A 20,914-nucleotide genomic window follows, 5' to 3' on the forward strand; every position below is an offset into this window, starting at 1 on the left:
CACAGGAGCATGAAACATATCAGACCATTATTCCCTATATTTAACTGGGACAATATGCTTGGGTTTTTTGGCTCCTGTATTGCATAACCACGTTGATTACATTAAAAGCTATCACAGAGGTTGATTTTCTGAGGTTAGCTTCTCCATAGCTCAAATAAATCAGTCAGTGAGCAGCCAGGCTTGGCAAGAATGTAACACTGTACATGAACCATTCTTCTTGCTTCACTCTACATATATCTACAAAGCTCTCTATAAAATAAGACTTCCCTGGCTTCCTGGCCTTGTTTCATGCCTCTCTTGCAATTTCTTTTTTTTGTTGTTGTTGGTTTTTTTTTATTATTTTATTTTACTTTTTTTCCAATAGAAAATATTGAATTTGTCCTCTTGGCCCCGCAAGTGTAAATGCCATCAGAGAAGTACTCTATCATCTTCTCAGGCTATTGACCAAACAATGCCAAAATTCTTACGCTTTACAAGGATTTTTACTGGAACACATTCAGAAGCACTTTAAACACTTCAAACTGACTGCATAAACTGTAAAATAAAATCTGCCTGTCCCTTCACTCTTAAAAAGTTCTGCCTCTACAAGAAGACCAAAGGCATAAGCCATGGTGACATGTTTAATTTCAAGGCTTGGATGAAATACCTAAAGGACAGTTACATGTCTATGCAGGAAAGACACCAGACACCATCTTTTTCTCTTGGGAGTCTCTCTGTGTCCACAGCGAAGTTAAAGCAAAGTCTGCTTATTTCTTTCAGTTGTTGGTATACAATGGTGCTTGTGGAACAGAGTAAGAGGTTTCTGAATAAATTCTAAGAGAAAGTCCCACTCTGCTAGACATTTAAGAAGCATGTAATTGATTTGCTTTGGGTTTTCATTAAGGTGCAAGAAAACCCTATGGTTTTTAATAAAATTCAAAGGAAAAGTAAAAAGGCTTTAGATAAATTGCCTGATACTCAAAAATCTTGATCATCTAGCAAATCTTGCAATACTGTTTGGCACTGTATTAGTCATCATTTCTATATGAATTCAAGAACAGAACTGCAAGAGGGTTTGCAGTTTTTCTTGAGTTTTGCTGTTGTGCTTTTTAAATTCTTTGTTCAACCTCTCTGTATGAAATACTTTTACCCATGAAAATTTAACATTGTATTATTGGTAATATTGATTTACACAAAGTCATTAATAAACCCAGCCCCCTTCTGATGCCACCAGGGGAGTCCTTGTGATTAACACATTATTATCTTCTTTCTGAAATTTAGAGTTGCTTTGGGGTTGCCTTTCAATCTTGAAAATCATTCAGGCAAAACTCAAGTACCACAATAAGATCAATACTGCAACTCACCAAAAAAAAATTAAAGATAAAAAAAGAAAATACTATATCAGCAATAAAATATATATGACTATCAAAAAACTAGTAGTCTGTAGAAATGGAAGCTTCAAGGGATATTACCACCTACAAACAGATTTATTCAAAATTAGATGATACAAAGAAATGAGTGAAGACTTTCTCCCAAAAAAAGGACTTCAAATGGATTTAACTGTTCATGCAAACCCTGCCTTACACCAGCTTGTGTAAAAGTACCCATGAGCAACATAGCAATTTTACAGTTGGATTCAGTGATTTTAAAGGTCTTTTTCAATCTAATGATAGTTACTGTGCAACTATAATGGCTGGCTGACAAAGATTACAGGATCACAGGATGTTAGGAGTTGGAAGGGACCCAAGGAGATCATCGAGTCCAACCCCCCTGCCAGAGCATACAAGGCCAGAACAGTGCTCCAGCATCACAACTTATAGTAACGATGCCAAATGCTTAGCAAAGACAGACAACTCTTACATTAGATCTGTGCTATTTCCAGATTAGCAAAGGTAATAAACCCAGAGAGAGAAAAGAAGGCGTTCAATATGGGCAGAAGTTCTGCAAGGGTCCACATCTGCTACACTGGTTCACTAGTCTTGTGCTTCTTGTCTTGACAAAGAAAAATAAAATGTACAAAATGCCAAGAAACCCTTTGCCATTAAAAAAGTGGCCCTTAAATTTATGTTTTTCACAAACTTAAAGACAACCTACATCTGTCCATTTGACCACCTAGAGCAGGAACATCACTTACAACAAGTTATGGTGTCACAGTCATATTTTGAGGTTCAATTACAATTCCTACTTTCTGGTCAGCACAGCATTTACACTAAATCATATGCTTCGATAAGCAGCTACCTTCAACCCCTGTAAACAGATGCCCAGTGGTCATACAACCTCAGGTGTAGAAACCTATACTGACAATATCTTTAGGTTGGAAATAAGATTTTTCTTTCAAAGTCAAATCTTATGCCACTCTCACATAACAGAAACCTAATTTCTCCCTCTTCCACACCCTCTTTTCAGATGCTCTCCCTCACATTAAGAGTTTCCCCACCCTGAACCATACAAGAACTCTCTTCCCTTCCAAACTCCATAAGCAGTGGCTGAGGAAAGGAGAACACGCTGAAACTGGTTCTGTGCAACAATCTCGGTAATCAGCCAAATAATTATTTTTACAACACACAAAAGACTTTCTGTAGTAGTCACACACTTGTGTCAGTAATGGAGTTCTACATGTTTAATCTTCCACTAGCTCTGAAATTATAATGCAATTTCCTTGGTGACTCTTTTTTTTCTTACAACATCAGTTAACACCATTCTACAACATAAAATTCCTTCCTTCCTTCCTCTTCTGTGGTCCTCACAAAGCAATGGAGAACTGCAAAATGGCCACATGCTAGATGCAAATGGTCTTAATTAACCTAAATATAAAAACCAACAAAAACTGAGCAGAAGAGAACAGCTAGACTCAGCAAAGTGAGGGGCTCAGCAGCAGGGCTAGTGGTGAGAGGTTAAATCAACCCCTGCAAAGAAGAGAGAGACAAGTCAATTAGGACACTCTCTACTGGGGTCTGGAACAGGCCATAAAGACAGCATCTCAGAGAAATCTTTATTTCCATCAGCTGTCAGGAACTGCAGCATGCAGGTTCATCTTCTGGAACCATTTGGTGGAATCCTCTCAGAAATATGGGGTACGAAAATTACTTGTAACAGTTATTCACACACTAAAAAATGAGTGTTCCTGCCTGACAAATGGTTTGTGATGAAGTTCTGCTGTGTGAGGCTCATCTTCCCTCCTCCCTCAACTTCTGCAAGGCACTGTGCTTACTGGTAGAGACATAGAGTAGGGGTGAATCATTTCATGATTCTGCAGAACTGTTGTTAACCATTAACAAGCTGTACTCAGCTATCAATTTTTGTCACTGACATTAAGCATTTGTGAGGTAATATGTCAGTCAGTACTGGGGAGATGTTTGAAAGGTGGGAGAGAAGGTAGTTTACCTCTTCTCGCATATGCTGAAGTTATTTACTGGTTTCACTGCATTTTGCAACATAACGTTGTACACAATCAATAGCTCTGGTCAATGCGACCTTTCATTTTCTGGTATGCTGTACTTCTGTGTCTTGCAGCAGCGCATTAAAAAGGCAGCTGAGTTCCCTGGAGGAACATTGTTGGTAGGTAGAAATCATGTTCATGGATACAAGTCCTTCAAGTCTTTGCAAAGCATCTATTAGCTGTACAAAACACCTACAGACACTTCTTTCTAATATTAAGTGTTTGTTCTACGTGGTCTTAATAGATTAACCACTAGTAAAGAGTGTAGAAATTATGTACTAGAAAAAAATAGGTTAGCTTTTAAAAATCTTTAGCCCAAATTTGCTTCAGATGTTTTTGCTTCACTTGGTTTCTAAAGGGTAAAATTAAAACTTCTTCCCCTCCCCCTCGTCCCCCCCCCAAAATATTGGTAGAAACTTTATGCTGTTTCCTTTTGCACTAAATAGGGTAGTTAAATAGCCTGAGAATAAAGTTTAAAAAGAAAAGAAGTAATTTATCTTGTGATCCTGGCTTCTGCTGACACCAAAATTCTTCTAAGAATCTACATTTCCTACTCACAGTTCTGTTAATTCCTGCAGCACTTTTATGTTAATTAATTTCCTTTTAACATTATTCCATGCAGCTGAAAAAATAAAGGTGCAAACGGGGCAGAAAACAGAACAGGGACTATAGAAGTTTGTTAGTTCAACAATGAAGCTCCAGGAGCAATAACATTTTCAAACAAATGCAATACAAAATCCTCATACTCTTCAGTGTAACAATCAATTTGTTTGCCTATAAAACTTCTAAAGCTCTTTTAAAGGAACAAAAAAACTTAAGACAAGTCTACAATAATAGGATATGAGAATTTGCAACAAAAACTCTCTACAGCAAATTGCAGGCAAAAAAATCCACAAAGCTTCCAAAGAAAATCTATTCAATTAAAAACAATAATTAGCACTCCATCCTTACTCCAGCAATGTTGACCCTTTTCACTTGACTTTTCATCCAGGGAATGACCAAAAAGAAGCGCCAAAGTTGTGGATTTTTGCAAAATCTATACTCAAAGTATATTTGAGAAAACTGGAAAGAAGAGTGAACCTCTGATACTGGAACCCACACCCTTCTTTCCCTAAAATAAGCTTCACTGCAAAGATGTATTTCATTACTGTGTCTGGTTCTGGACACCTCAATACAAGAGAGATACTGAGGTGCTGCAGCAAGTGCAGAGGAGTGCAATGACGCTGGTGAAGGGCCTGGAGAATAAATCTCGTGAAGAATGTCTGAAGGAGGTAAGGCTATTTAGTTTGAGGCCTAAGGGGAGACCTCATTGCTTTCTACATCTCCCTGAAAGGACTCTGCTGCCGGTCTTTTCTCACAGGTAATTAGCACTAGAACAAGGAGGAATGGTCTCAAACCTGAATGACTCTGTGATTAAACATGCTACAAGTTTAAAATTAATAGATTTCATGAAAAAGAAATCTTTCACAAGGACAGATGCTCTGCAGATGCATCAGTGCCTCTTCATTTTTCTACCTTCTAATTAAAAGATCATTCTAACTTCTGGTTGAAATTTCCTCTGCTCAAGTGCAGTATTTCCAGAGGGCTGCACTGACATGACTTCACACATGCTTCTAAACGGGGCATCGCATCTGCATAATGGTAACTTCACCTCAGACTCCAATTTACCCGGGGATGGATTACATAGCAGAGATTCATTCAGCTGATTTCCATAATGATAACACTAGCTGGAAAAAGTACCCGGCTACTAAATTGAAATGTGACATCTATATCATGGGAAACATCCAAGTTCTCTGAATACTTTATTGGCAGCCAGAACATTTTAGCTTCAAAATAAATTTTCTCCAATAGCTGCTTTTATTTAATCTCAAATACATCAGCCCTTCTAGCTTCTAATTCCCAGAGCTGCCCCTTTGAGTTTTTAATCTTATCTTCCTGGTGTGAAAGCTGCACTTTTAAACACAATAACGCAACAGTTTGTGAAAGCTCTATAAATCGTGTGAAAGACTATCCTATTCATTCCCTTTCTCATTATCAATTTTTCTCTTTTATTTACAGGGCTTGGGGACATAGAAATTCAGTTACGCCCAGTGAAAAGTGAACTTCAATTTCACCAAGACCTCCCCTCTGGCTCTTGACATTTTCAGCAACCTGTTGGACAGTAACATTCAGGGTCAGCCCAGACATGGAAATTATGCCAAGCCTAAACCAGATCAATTCTAGTTTGTAGCTCTCCAATAACGGTTTTGTGCTCAAGGCACTTCACAGATACACCAGAAAAAAAAAAATCCAATGCCAAATTCTCTTCAGAGTATCAGACTGGTAGTACTAAGAAAAAACCCTGGCTAGAAAACAGGAAGATAATCTGATTAAAATGTCACCAAGGGTAAAGAGCAACTCATTGTTTTATTCTGCTTGCAAAGACCAATATATTTTTGCCTGGTAGAAAGAAACTACCCTGTGACCTGTAACTAGACAACTTTCCTGGTTTAGATGCAAACATCTACAAGTAACAGATGCAGCAGAAATGAAAGCAAACATTTATTAGCATACCATCGTTGGACTCTGCTAATTACCTGAATGCAAGGCTGATTTTTAATGGGACTTTTGCTTTTTACAAAATAATTCTCAGAGGAGGAAAATAATTAAGATGATGCCACATGCCGTTAACAAGCTAAAATATTTTATTTGTCCTCTGCTCTGAGTTAGGATGACTGACCTAAGCTATTTGGAAGTCATAAATATTGAATATTGTCTCTAAGGCAGCAAGTTCCTGTTGATATTATAACCTTTTGCACCACTCTGATCTGGGCCACAACCATATGGATAAGTATTTCTCTAGATCAGCTTCCTTTTCCCTCTAGTGGTGCAGTGGAAGCTGCAAACTCTCTAAGAAAAAGTTTGCATCTCTCCAAGCTCCCTTAAAAGACATATTATACACAAAAGCCCTGTGCTTGCATACTAAAGATAAAATTTTGCTGGAATATATGATCTTACAAACATTAACATCTGCAAGGGTGGGCAACTTACAACACCAAATGAGCTCCACCAGCACAAAATATAATGCCCACTCAACCTTTCTGATTTTCATTTGAGACAGGGCCCCATCTCATGCGTTTCCCTGTCTGCAGGCACTCAAGGAACTTGCCCCTTGCTGTAAAACAAGAACAGTTAACTTGCCTCAGAAGGCTGGTTGTTTGGCTTGAAGACTTTTCGCTCTTTTGAGTTTCAACAAATGAATAAAATCCATTTCACTTTGTGTTCATTAGATAAAATGTATCTAGAAGTAAAACCATTGTATGTGAAATATTATGTAACTGAGAATCTACACTGAGACTTGAGTCTCCCTGTATGTCAAGGAAGAGGAACAGTTTGATCAGAGCAGGCTTTGCAGGATTCACCCTGCAGGATCCCTGGGAAGACATTTTCTTGCACTGCCTCCTCTAGAAGGACCCACATATTTTCCTGAAAATGGAGAAAACTTTAAATAGCAAAGAATCACAATTAAGAGTATCAAATCAAGAAAGCAAGAACTAATTATTTTTATTATTCATTTTAGATAAGATGCAGAACTACCGCCCTGATATCAGAAGGACTGAAATCAGACAGAAAATTTTAGATACATTGGTGATAGTGAGCTGTCAGCTCATAAAAGGTGCTCCTGATGACCAAATCAAAAGAACAACACTAGCCACTTCATCCAACTGAGATCCACAAAATGTGGTCCAGCAAAAGAGATAAAACAAATCAGAAAGAGTTTATAATACAATTTAATACTTGCTGATCTAATTTATAGTATTTAATACATAGCAGAAATATCAAAGCTGATTGCACCAGACCTTCCATATAGCTTAGAACAAGTTTTATAGAAGAGAACATAGAACTTTTTTTTTTTTTTTTTGGGTTCTTCCTGGATTCTATGACCCTTCTTCAAATATTTTTGTCATTAGCAGTGAGCATAGTACAAACATTGCTTTATTCCTCCCTCCAAACAGCAACTAATAGCTGAGGTAGGTGCACCACAAAACAGCTGCACAGAGAACCCTTGATTCACATTCTACACACACAAAAAGAACAGCAAGAAAAAAAATCAGGCTCTGAAAGATATTAACATGAGAAGAGATCACTGCCTTAAGAAGAGTAGAGAAAGAAAAAAAAATGCTTGCCTCGTCAACAGTCTCACTGGATCTTTTATTGCTTTGCAACTTTACAGTGACTCATGGGGAATTTCTGTAAGACTCCAAAATGTGGAGGAGAATCTTTTTCACTAAAACATTCAGAACAACCTCAACAATATCATCAGGTGCTCCTGTCTCTCCAGGCTGGATGAAACAGGTCTTTCAAATATTGCCGTAAGTCTTCCAAATCCAAACTAGCAATCTGCATTAGGATCAGGCAAACGTTAGCAATCCACATTATAAGCCTCTTGCCTCATGTTGTCCACTTTAATTTTTTGAAGAATAAATTGAGCATTGTGACATTTCTATAACAACTTCTTTCTAGCTTAGGGGATGAATATTTAAGGCATCAGAATGTGCCTTTATGAAGTGTCAAGCATCCTTAACTACTTTAAACACAATACACTCACAAATTCACACAAAGTCCTTGAAATGTTTAGAGTCTAAGAATCAGCTTTGAACCAAGGAGACCTATCATCATGTTTGTCATTCCTGAGAATATAGCCCTTGACAGCAGTGTACTGACTGAGCTTGCCTAACTGTGATTTCAAGATGTACATTTTGTGGGCACTGGATGTTCACCTGCTGAGAGTTAAACAAATCTTCCAACTTTCATTACTCTTCTGGTAATGACTACTCAGTTAGGAACATGTACCAAAAATATCCAGCCTATCCCATGAAAGCAAATGTCTTTTCCCACTCTTCTTTATGGAGAATAGAGGAGTAATGAACAGTTCGAGTCCTAAAGTTGGTGCCAATCTATACAGTTTTTGCAGTTTGTGGTTAGCATTTTTCTGAGATAGTGCTGAGCATCAGCTGTGCAGAGTCTTAGGACTATTTTGAAGACAGAAATGCTATTCAACAGCAAAATATCAAAAATACAGGACCTTAAATCTTGAGAGTTCATTTTTGCTAGGTAAGATACAAGATGCACAGGTTGTTAAACTGTCTCTCTTCTGAATATATTTATAGGAGTTATGTGAGCAAAGAGTTCCTGCAGGGAGCTTCATTCCCATGGAAAAACACCTGCTCTTCCAGCCAGCCGAGCAAGCCACTTACTTAGACTCTTGTGAAAGCACATGGATCACACTGGGTTGCCACTGTCTCAAATCATAGTCCACCCAAGGACTGACAGGACTGCAATATGCACACTCACATGTATATATAGGCACACCTCAAAGCTAGCGTTGTCACTAGTGCACAGGCTGGCCACGAGGATGCACCATGGGCTGATTCACCTCTGTCTCTCATGGCAGGACTGATGCACAGCATCAGCTAGAGCACACAGACAAGAGACATCTATCTCCAAAGCAGAAGTGCTGTCTGACTTGGGCTTTTCATACCATTTAAAAAAGGTCTGAGTGACCAAACTCAGTAGCCTTAATTACACCAGGCATCTTAATATATTATACAGATTGAGAGAGACAATAAGTGGGGTCAGCATCACAGCAGTCCTTCTGATGCTTAGACCAGGTTGCCTCATGCGCTGGGTTCATGGGGGCTGCAGGGAATGTTCAGGCTTAGGGCTGGAGGAGAGCTGGCAGTTGCCTGCCAGGAGCTTGCTCCTTCTCTAGATGAACTGGGCACTCCATTATCTTCAAATAAAGTGGAACCTCACATGGCAATTACAAAAAAAAACTACCAAATTAAGAAAAAACCCAACAGCTTTTTGCAACTGTAAATCTGGTCCTGGCTGGGCTGAAGGAAAAGGAAGCAACTGACTTGTAGGAAAATTCAGTTTTCAGTTAGGGAATGGGTTTACAGAAACTGAATATCCAACTCTGTTTGCAAGCAGAAGAGCTTACCATCTCTCTTTCTCACTATCACTCTTCCCCCCCACACAAAGAAATGTGAAGCTGTTTTCTCTCTAATTTTGAAACAAGGATTGCAAAACTTCAAATCAACAAGACAAGAGAGAAAAAGCAATACTGATCAAAGCTGTATTTTATTGGCTGTACAAATACACCCACATGGGTATTAACACAGTTTAATACACTGACCTCGGTTTAGAATAACCTGCTACTCTTCAGCTCAGAAGAACTGAACAAACTCTTAGAACACTTGAAGAATTATTACCTCACAAGTAATTTAAAAAAAAAAAAATCAATAAAAAGCACCTCTCCCTAACATTTTCACAGCACTGCTAAGTTTCCCTCATTGATTCAGAAAGTCATTTTGCTGCTGTATACACGGAAGGAACTAAAGTGACATAATTTCTGCAAGATGCTCAAATCCAACTAGAACTCCAAGTGGAGACGCTCAGCTTTGTAAGAAGTGCTTGTAGGGACAGTAGAATAATCTCAAATTTCTGAAAACTAAACCACAGTTTTTCTGATCCATAGGCAACAGAATTGTTCCCATGGCTCACAGGTACAATAAACTCAGAAGACCTTGAGCTCTGCAGGGATCTACAGACTGTTTCTAATCTTACACTTTGGTTTTGGGAGCCTCCTCTCAGCCTCCTATTCTCTCTGGAATCCCCTCATGTTTATCTCAGTTTTATAGTTTAAATATCAGCAGTTAGTGTACTTTCACTAAACATATGAACAGGTGTTAACGCATCAATACAACTAGGATTACTACTAAACTTAGCGACCTTCTGTATTTTCATCAGTTACTCAAATCTAAGCTTCTAAAGACGTCAGAGTTGGCTCTCAGCAAGTCTTAAGACATTACTTGTAGGAACTTTAAAAATCCAGAGCCTTCAGAAAATCTCTTGGGTTGCTAAATTCCAGCAATACCAGGCTTAGGAGTTCTTTGTTTTCCTGTTCTCTCATTTATCCTTAGATATTTTCCTGTAATCTCAGTGTGCAGTTTCTGAAGAAAGAGTGAAAATAAAAACTTTGTGTTGCTCCTTCTTTAGTCTTCTGCAGAATCTGAAACATTACTTCACTGTTTTTAAATTAGATGTTAGACATTATATCTGTGCAGTTTATTACACATCTTGCTTCTACTGTTAATTAACATCCATTGGAAGGGGAGGAAAAATAATTGGAAATTGCTAGTAAAATGAGTCAAGGCAAGGGAACAGCTCTTAATAGCATTAAACCCTTGTACTTTAGTTTATTCCTATCATACAAAGCAGCTACCAGAGGCAGGCTGAATATTTATCAGTGAACTGGAACAGCAACAGCTTTGCTGTGCCTCTTTCATTTTAAAATGTCTTTGTCCAAGAAGCGGCTCAAGGATCGAGGCCAAATTATAAGAGGACATGAAGTCTTGGAGGGGGGAAAACTATTTGATCAATTTAATGGATAATATCAAGACCAGCAACCTGCTGGCTGACCTCTCTGCCAAACAATATTTATCTGCATAAAAGTAAAAGCCACCTCCCTTTCTGTATGCTGCAGACATGTTCACACCTGCATATTTTTCTTTCTTTTGTCTCTTTTTTTAAAGGTTTGAAAAGACAGCTGTTTCCTAATAAGACAGTATTCCTCTCGGGAGTACTGCAATGAGAATTTTTATATGTCATGTGACACAATTCCAAAGTGATACTTCTTGTGTGTTCTACAAAAAAAGCAACCTGAGCACTGTGATTCGCATTCTCAGATTTCACCAATTCAACTTTTCTCTAAACAAGAATTATTTTGAAAACCAGTTTCACTCAGTATCTTAAAGGTGGGACTCTGCCACTTGCCTCTTTAAAGTGAATCACAGAGTGACTGGAAACCAAGCAAGTTATTTCACAGTCCTATGTTAGAAGTTTGCATAGGTAGTTAGGAAGAAGATGCAACTGCCTTCATGCTCTAACCATCCCCTGCTCCCATAGATCCTCCTGAATGCAACTGTACCTTTTAGGAACCACACACTTTCTAAACAATAAGAGATGGCCCAAGGCAACAGACCAACAATTATCAAATTGGAAAGTGAGAAACAAAACCTAGAAGTGAATTTTCCATCGCTGCACGGGAGCACCGGCTCTATATTTAATAATGAACACTTCTAAGTCAAAGATTCAATAGCCTAAATGCTCTTTTACTCTGATCATCTGGTATGTGCTTGCCACATAGAAACAAGGCCAGATTGAAAGTCTACATATGGATTAATGCAAGGAAGATGCTCTCACAGCCATTTCTCCATCTAAAAGATCAAAATTAACTAGTCCAAATTTAACTTAATAAATGAGGACCCAAGATTACATTTCTGATCCTCCCAAATCCATTTCAGTCACTCAACATGTACCACATAAACTGGCACTCACTGACTATGAGATGCAGAGTTACTCTCAAGGATTTGTTAAGAACTAAATCAATGATTCAGATCAAAGACAACATCTGGTGGCCCAGAACTCTGCTGAAGCAAGGCTGACTCAGACAAAGAGACAAGCTGTTGCTACCAAAACTTAGTACTTTCATGCACTTAAGGGCTCAAATTCCAATTTATCAGTTAATAGGACAATAATTGGAAGAAGAGAAGTTACCATCAAAGGGAATTTAAACTATCGACATGCTTTGAATAGCATTTAAGAGTAGTATTTAAGAAGCCAATCTATTTCTAAAAGGTAATACACAACACAAAGTTAAGGTGTCAAAGCAATTCTTAAATCCTGTGTTCACAACTCCTAAGTGACTTTTGGTCCTTTCCCTATTAAAAACATCCTCACTTGGCCCTTCTGTCCTATATAATTTCCCATATCTTATCCCTAATTCCTTGACAGGCATATTTATTGGAGAAATCTGCTATTTACAGGGAAGATGCATGAGGCCAGAAAACGGAATACACTGATTATATGTAACTTGAGACAGACCCTGCTGTGTTGCCAGCAGCCTGTAGCAGAAGCAATCACTGCCAAAGACCAGAAGGTGCAGGAACTTGACTACTGTTCATTGTGGCAGGTTTTGCGATGTACTTTATTTAAAATAATCTTTTTAAGCTGTGCAAATAAAGTTCTCAAAAACACTACTTAAACACAACTGCAGCTGTCCAGCATTGCTACATGTCCTGGAGTCTCTCACTTATTAATAAGCCTGTGAAAACTAGGGAGCTTGGAATCAGAGTTGATGCTTTCTTAAATGACCAATTTTGTTCTGGCTCCCAGTTGACAGTGGAAAAATGGAACTAAAGAGAAACAGATCTCCATTTCTTGAAGCTCAAGTCAGGCCCAAGCGTAACTCTGGAACCTTTTTAATCACAAACAAGATTACATCTCATATAGAAGTAACCTGGAAGAAGTCTGCTCTGACTTCCCACATTAGAAGAGGAGCACGCTGTCCTCCAGACTGCTCAAACCACAAGTCTATCAAGACACTGTCATTAAAAAGTACATCTAGTGGTTTTGGTTTGTTCCACAAGTTTGAATAACAGAGACCTCCCTCACCATACAAAATAATTATGAGGAGTAGATAAGCTGTAACTGCAATGAAAAATCAAGTGTTAATTAATGCTTCACACAAGGCCAAGGAAAAAGAAAACCTCTAAGACCAAGCTTACTGCTTCGATACAGACCACTATTTTATTTTCACTTGATTTGAATGCTCAGGTGTAGTAGGGCAAAGGTTGCTTGCACAGGCAACTCCCTAGTTTCTGGAAAGCTCTAAGAAACCACTGGCTAATTTAAGACAAATTCAAACACAGACTTCTGTTATTTTTTCTGAAAGTATTGAGGCATGCACATAGACATAAAAATAATTTGCTGTTTGGCTTCTTACGTAAGTTAGATAATAACAGCTAAATTATTTCTAATTTATCCGTTAAAACACTCCATTGTCTTCCAAGGCCTTTTGTAAAATGAGTGAGCATTAATAAATGTCTCAGTACATGCTTTTTGCTGTGGATTTTTAGATTTCAAAATAAAGCTGCTGGTAATGCTTTGTTGATATGTCAAGAAGTTCTATGTGTTGCTTTATAATCAAGCAAAATTTAATACCGGTTAATTAAAGTATTAAGTTGATGAACATCAAGCTTCTCCCAAATTTTTGTTTATTTTAAAAAGTGAATTTCTAAGTAAATTATACGTAGAAGAGAAAGCGGCAAAGGAAAACAATTTTCCTCATCTAATGCTTATTTTCCCAAAGTTTTGTTAAAATAACGTCAGCTGACATAATTCCAGTATAAACACTGCATCCTCTCTTACAGCTTTCAAACATTAACAAGTACACATCATCATTAAAAACCAGAGTACCGAAGCTCAGGTACAAGATAAAAACACGTCAAATCAATGGTTTCTGGATTTCTCTGCCTCTACCCTTTATGTCAACTGTAACTACTCAGTAGCACACAAGATAATTTGCCTAATTCTGCTAAGACAGCTGTACCTTTTAGATGACACCTATTTTCATAACCTTTTGCTTGTAGTAGAAAAATAGAAAGCTAAACACCTGAAGAGATAATTCAGTATTCAGCATGTTTGTGTATGTGTGAAACCAGTGTTTTAGATGATTTTATTTGAAATGCTACCTCCCAACTCTGCTGATGAAACTAATAGCAACATGTCATGATTGTGACAGGTTTCTAAACAAGTGAGTAATCAGTTCTGTATGTGATTCTTCTACATTTAAGAATGAAGACTAAGAAAAGGAAAACTAAAATTCAGTATGAATACAGTATTATGAAAGCTAACTTAAATCTGAGAAAAGAGCTATTAGACAGGAAGCCTGGGAAGTTTTAGGAATTTTTTAAATAAAATATTATAAAGAGCAACCATGTTATTCTCTGTACTACACTGCAATAGCGCTCTGTCAGCAGTGAATAAAACAGAAACTCTGAAATGTACGGGCTGCTGCTTACACAGCTTCAGTTAGATGAAGAAATCAAGGTATGAGCAAAATTTCACTGAATCAGTGGATTTATACTGACATAAAAATGCAACAAGACAGAGCTGAATGGGAACTATATTCCTGCAAACTCATCTGTTTCACCTTCTCTACAGACCACTGAGTCATTGACATATTTTTTCTACTGAGAAATACTGACAATAAGTGTGTATGTGTGCATATATATATTTCTTGACAATAAAAATTTTAATTACTCCCACCTGTATCACTTCCTTACATATTTATCCTACATCCTTATGACCACAGCTCCTGCAATTTAACATTTCAGGTTTTTTTTTTAAGCTCATTTTTCATTCAGATTGAACCACTTTTAAAGTGGCAAATCTTCAGCCCTAATATGTTAGGACTTGGATCCACTGAGTTATATAAATTCAATTTTAGTCATATGAATAGTCTTCCTAAGATGAAATACTTACATATACTTAATGCTGATCATAATTATTAATTGCTTTTGCATCAGGCACTGCCTGGAAATGTTAAGGGTAAAGCTTGATTCTTCAGAGATGCATCCAGGACTAAGAGATGATCCATGCTTTGCAACACAGTGTATCACTGACTAATTAAGTAGTATAAAAGGAATAACAACAACTGCATTCGGGGTGTCTAGCCTGGAGAAGAGGAGGCTCAGGGGTAACCTCACTGCTGTCTGCAACTACCTGAAGGGAGGTATAGACAGGTGGGAAGCGGTCTCTTCTCCCTAGGCAACCAGCAACAGAACAATGGGACACAGTCTTGAGTTGTACCAGGGGAGGTATAGGCTGGATGTTAGGGAGGAAGTGATTCACAGAGTGATTTGCCATTGGAATGAGTTGTCCAGGGAGGAGGGGGAGTTGCCATCCCTGGATGTGTTCAAGAGAAGACTGGATGGGGCACTTGGTGACACAGTCTAGTTGATTGACAGGGCTGGGTGATAGGTTGTACTGGATGAGCTTGGAGGTGTCTTCCAACCTGACTGATTCTAGGGTACTATGAACTTATACCGGCCTTCCAGTACTTAAAGAGAGCCTACAGGAAAGATGGGGGAAGACACTCTTTATTAGGCTGTGTAAGGACAAGACGAAGAGTAACAGCTTTAAACTGCAATAGGCCAGATTTGCATTACACATTATGAACAAATCTTCACTGTGAGGATGGAGAGGAACTGGAACATATTAGCCAAAGAGGCTATGAATGCCCTGTGTCTGGAAGTGTTCAAGGCCAGGTTGGATGGGGCTTTAAGCAACCTAGTGTAGTCTAAGGTGCCCCAGCCCATGCCAGGGTAGTTGGAACTAGATGATGTCTCGAGTCCCTCCCTACCCAACCCATTATGTGAGCCTATATTCTATGTTAAATAGTCCTTTTAACATGTATTATGGCATACATGTCATGCATAATATAACATTTTTAAAATGTAACAATATTACCTATTATACCATGTATCTGAACTTCTTCATTGATATTACAGTTGTTGTACGCTTTCTTATGATCCAATAGAGTTATTCTTCTGTCAGACACTCTCACTATTAAAACTATATACTGACATACATCAGACAATAAATTACAACAGCACCCATCGAACATATGAGTAAGGACAACCTATATGGATTCTGACCTGGTTGTTTTCTTGCTCTTAAATGTAATACTCAACTTCTTTTAAAAACATAAATATACCCATCTCTGTGCTTAACATTGCAAGCTTGGTAAAGCAAAATCACTTTTCACACTTTCACTTGTATGAGAAGTCACAATTTAACACCATCAAAGATCAGATGACATCTCATGGAAAACTTAAAAAAACCCTTGAAGCGAGTTTTCATAATATTTGGTATGTTTTCTGTTGGCTTATTCATGATATGCAACACCAAACTACTTTTTAGGGCAACATCTCTTTTAAAGGAGTTGTCCCAAAAGAGAACAGCAGTTTCCATGGTAATCGATTGTGAAATTTTAAGTCCAGGATTAGCACACAAACAAAGTAAAGTGTGAAGGAAAGGGCTCTTTTCTGCTAAAATTCCTCTGCAGTCAAGGACCAGAGGAAAATGTTCTCAACAAGTAAGCCTAGTGGAAGAGCTATACATAAAGTTTTGGGAACTTCAGCAGTTATGTCAATCTACCACCAAAATCTTCAGTAGTTATACTGCATGTGAAATACTCTCAACCTGTGTGCAATAAAAATGTGTAAGTCACAAAGCCTGTTCTTGTGTCATGTTTACCGCCTGGATTTTAATTCCTCAGTATATAAATGTCTCTCTTCCTGATTCTTCCCTTTGCATTTTGGTGTAACTAAGCAGAGTTGTGTCTCATGGGAAAGAACATGTTTGGAGAAAATCCAGAGATATAAGAAGCATCGTGGGGCTTACAGAGATGGCTTCACTGCACGTAATCCTAAAAAGTTCATGTGTGCCTGGAGAGTAAACTGAGCATCCAGACCTGGATTAGATGATAGCACTGAATGAGAAAACAACAAGGAAGTGTGGTAGAACATTTGCAAGGCAGACATAGGGTTATATTTTTAAGTAGAGATCAAGCAGCTAATTAATTGATTAATCAAAACAATTAACTAGATGTCAAATCAGCACAGCAGCAAATTTAAACAGTCAATTAATTCATATATTCAAAAGAACAGTAAATAATTAATAAGGAATTAAAGAGTTTGTTAATTATGCGGCAGTAGATTAGTTCTGCAGAAAACTGAGAAGCAATTAATTAATTATGCAGAGAATCAAATGAGCCACAAAATATTTATGCAAGGAATCCATAGAAATGGGCAGTTTAAAAATGGCCAGTTGAAAGTAGATGGGTGGCAAAAATGCTGAGATACATTTTTAAAAAATGTTTAATAAGCATCAATTTCTGGCAACTGTAGTTAGCAAAGCTATTAAGAAAACCATTTGAATCAGAAATGAAAGTCAGGTCAGAAATCAATTGAACAAGGAGAACTAGTTTATCAAATAGAATCTATAAATAAAGACTTGTCCAGACATTGGGAGTTAGTGAAACTTTCAAGATGCAGGTCTGCTTTAGAAACACAGGCAGTGAAATTGAAATGGATGCTAAAATCACGCCTTGCAGTGCCACAGTACACTGATAGTAATATCATAACATTGCTACCAACTGTGCCATCTCCCCTTGCTTCCTGACTCTGTTCTGCACCCTGCATTGTATTCAGCTGAAATGACAAATTCATGAGGATTTGTGTCTTAGGTACAGCTCTAAACTGTTGTGCATGCAACTGCATCACTATCAAACTGTATCAGAAGTAACACTCTTCATGAACATCATTCCCAAAGTTTAGCTCCCTCAACATGCCTTCATTAAAACTATAAATAAGATGTGTAACAGAGCTAAGAAAAAGGCTCCATTTACATTAGTAAAAGGGAGTGAGATGTAGGTTTGGGCGTCAGTGTATCTAGAAGGTAAGTTACACATACATGATGCTACAAACTTTTCCAAGCGGTGCCTTCATAGTTCACTACACATACTACTAGAGCTCAAGAAGATATACTGTCTATCTAAAAGAAATACTTGATTTTAAATGATTAAGTTTAAACACATCAACTAATGCTAACCCAAACAAACAAACAAACAAAACACCACCACAGACTATTTTTACGTTATGAAGTAATGCAAATTTTAAAAGACAAGGTTGGTGAAAATTTTATGTGGTAGGCATAGCTATAAATCATTTGGAAATGGCTCATATTTAATGTTCAGGATACCACTGGCTATATTAGAGGAAGAAAGCACAAAAGCTCCCTTCATTCGCAAACCTGAAGCACAGTCTGGAGATTTGCAAGTGCGTCTATGTACAGAAATGCAGGAAAACTGTATGTGCTTCAAAGGAAAAGGAAAAAAACAAACAACAAATGTTAACACCTGCAACTGGAATGGATTAAAGCTGTGAGTAGATTCAGGAAACACTGGTTCAAGGCTTTCCAACAGTGTATGCCTCAGAGCATGGCTGCTCTAAGTGTGACAGGGCAATGATTATCTGCTTCCACGACAGGAAAGACAGATAACGCACTGTGACACAAGGCGTTGGTTTAGGAAAGCCCTCAAGTGTCACAGTTCACAGCATGGCTGCTGCTACACATCCCCTGGACTCTCCCTAAGAGACATAAACTAGCCTGGCAAAGGATGGGGTGGAGTCATGGTTGGGTTTTTCAGTGCCCTTAGCATTGCTCAGTCTACTGCCCATACTACAGTCCACCATGGATAAGGCCACTCAGAGGTGGAGGCATTCATTTTTTCTAGCTTCACTTTTCCATATGTCCTGGTCCTAGAACAGGATTTGAAAGCAGGGAGTACAAAGACACATAGCAAAACGTCTCAAAGTGGTGTTGAACAAAGGTGAGAACTGCTGCTGCCACTGATACCCAAAATCATCAAAGTTAATCCCCAGCCAAAACAGCCTGGGAAAACCCTTTTCTAGACGTAGCCTGAAATTTCATATGAAATCTTTCTCACTCTTCATGCTCTTATCAACCATCGCTGTTCAACGTAGCGCTGCAGCCCAGAAAAGTCAGTCTCAACCTGTCTCAGGCTCCATGAAGCTTCTCTTAGCTTCTTTAGTTTATCAGAAAGTTTCTTAATGAGTAAGTGACTAGGCCTCATTTGTTTTACTTATCTTTGCATTATATAACCATGATTTTTTGTAATAGCACTAACAAGTAATTATTTGGAGTAAAATTAAGTATTTATGAATACAAGCATTCATGCAGTAATTTTTATGACAATGACATAGCACAGAAGAATACAAGCTTGATAAAACAGAAGAGGTCTTTGAAAGCTGGGATGTGGGACACAGTATGAAGGACAGTAGGCATGGGAGAAAAAAGGCCATAGTTTGACACTGGAGACCCTGAGCCACAAACAATTCATCAATGATAATTCAAATAAATACAGACCTAAGAATAGGAAAAGAAGTTTTAGGAGTAAAAAAGAGATTTAAAAAACATATCCAGCACATGTAGCTTATACATGTAAGATACACCACATATAGCAAATACAGTTGTGCCATGCAGCTGCACACTAATTAAAAAAGAGCAAAGATTAAAAACAGAGAGCACTAAACCAGCAGCAAGTGGCCTGAAGGACGCTAATAACTTGCTGCAAGTCCTGGCTTCTTTAGCAATGCAGGTACCATCAACCTGCCCACAAGGGCAAGGGAAGGATGAACACAATAGCAAAGAAAGGTTAGGTCTACAGGCAAATGGAGAATATGTGTGCTAGAATTCAAATTGTTACAAGTACTGAGACTAATACTCATTTAATGAACTGTTGAGATTTCAATTGTAACAACAATAATGTCTTAACTTTATAAATTCTTAACTTCATAAATAAAGGCTGTTATATTTTTCTCTGCATGAAAGATTCAAATTGCACCATTCCCTTGGAACTACTTCAGATTTTGGAAAAACGGATTCAAGGTCAGGTTTAATCAGTCTCTACAGAGGAAAATCAAGTCAAAAATGCGAGTGTTCATGCCCCTCTGGAGAAGTTTCCAAGCATTCTCCAAAATCTCCTTTTCTATCCTTTCTTACTTTTCTACACAGACAGGAAGTTCATTAACAGTAGAAGAATTGCTTCTCCTTTCACCCATTTCCATACAGCTAAATACAAACTCTAATGGAGTTTGTTAGTATTTTTTTATAGTTATGGAAATCCTCATGAATTTTTTTGTTCAGCATTTTAAAATACCGAAATCTTTTCAGGAAAAAGTTACCCTCATCTCCTCACACACATACACAACAAAGCTTCAGAGAAAAAGTCCTAACATCCTAACCTGAGGTCTAAAGCACTCCTCCAAAAGTAAACACTTCAACAGTTGTGAGAAGAAACATTTCACTGTTAGAAATAACCAAAGCTTTGCCAATCTGTACAGAGCAACAGAGAACAAAGAATCAGTGACAACAACTACCATGTTAACCTCTTTTGATTTAAGAACCTCCTGCTACTATTTCAAGGGAAGTCTCAACAGAAACAGATTACCTTAGCTGAAAAAGCCACTGCACCCCCTTAACAGCTGCAATGAAACTCACTGTTAGAAACCACAGCTGGGTTGGGTACCTTATTCTCCATGATGTGTCGTACTGCTTAGCATAGGTTTCCAACTCAAGATAAAATCACAAGAAAGTTGAGGAAGATTCCAAGATGCAGCAGTAACTTCTGCAGCATTATGTGGGACCCGCATTGCAAACAAAACCTTTATTTCCCCCTAGTGAGGGACAGCTTTACTTTCCACGCTACCTTGTTATGCCATACAAGGACAATTCAGAAATAGAAGAATCCACATTTTATCATGAAGTGAGAAATGCCTCAATGCCTGTATTTATTGTGAAAGACATCACAAAATGGACAGGTCTCCATGTATCATCTTGCTGGTTAGCACTTGGAGGTCCAAGAAGGATGTTTTCTGGAAGCTGATTTGTTAAAATACTTACAGTGACTACCTAATAGGTTACTTAAACTGCAGTGAAAATCAAAATATTTTTCATGAGACAAATAGGCAAATCTAACATTTTATGACATCACAGAATATCAGGTTGGAAGGAACCTCAAGA

At 38.0% G+C, this 20,914-nt stretch overlaps 1 protein-coding gene across 6 annotated transcripts in view; it reads right to left on the reverse strand.

Annotated features, from left to right (window-relative positions):
- TRAPPC9 (trafficking protein particle complex subunit 9) overlaps nt 1-20,914 on the reverse strand; it is a 443,292-nt gene that overhangs the window by 158,215 nt on the left and 264,163 nt on the right. Inside the window, exon 22 of one of the 6 annotated variants that reach the window (XM_064154354.1) lies at nt 6,586-6,883. The exons of the other annotated variants lie outside the window; for them this stretch is intronic. Coding sequence (XP_064010424.1) covers nt 6,816-6,883 — 68 coding nt within the window. The 3' untranslated portion in view covers nt 6,586-6,815. Of the gene's footprint in view, nt 1-6,585; nt 6,884-20,914 lie in introns of those variants that run through there. 6 annotated transcript variants of the gene reach the window in all.

This window comes from Pogoniulus pusillus, chromosome 14 (genome assembly GCF_015220805.1).
Source record: "Pogoniulus pusillus isolate bPogPus1 chromosome 14, bPogPus1.pri, whole genome shotgun sequence".
In the NCBI taxonomy this organism is placed as follows: Eukaryota; Metazoa; Chordata; class Aves; order Piciformes; family Lybiidae; genus Pogoniulus; species Pogoniulus pusillus.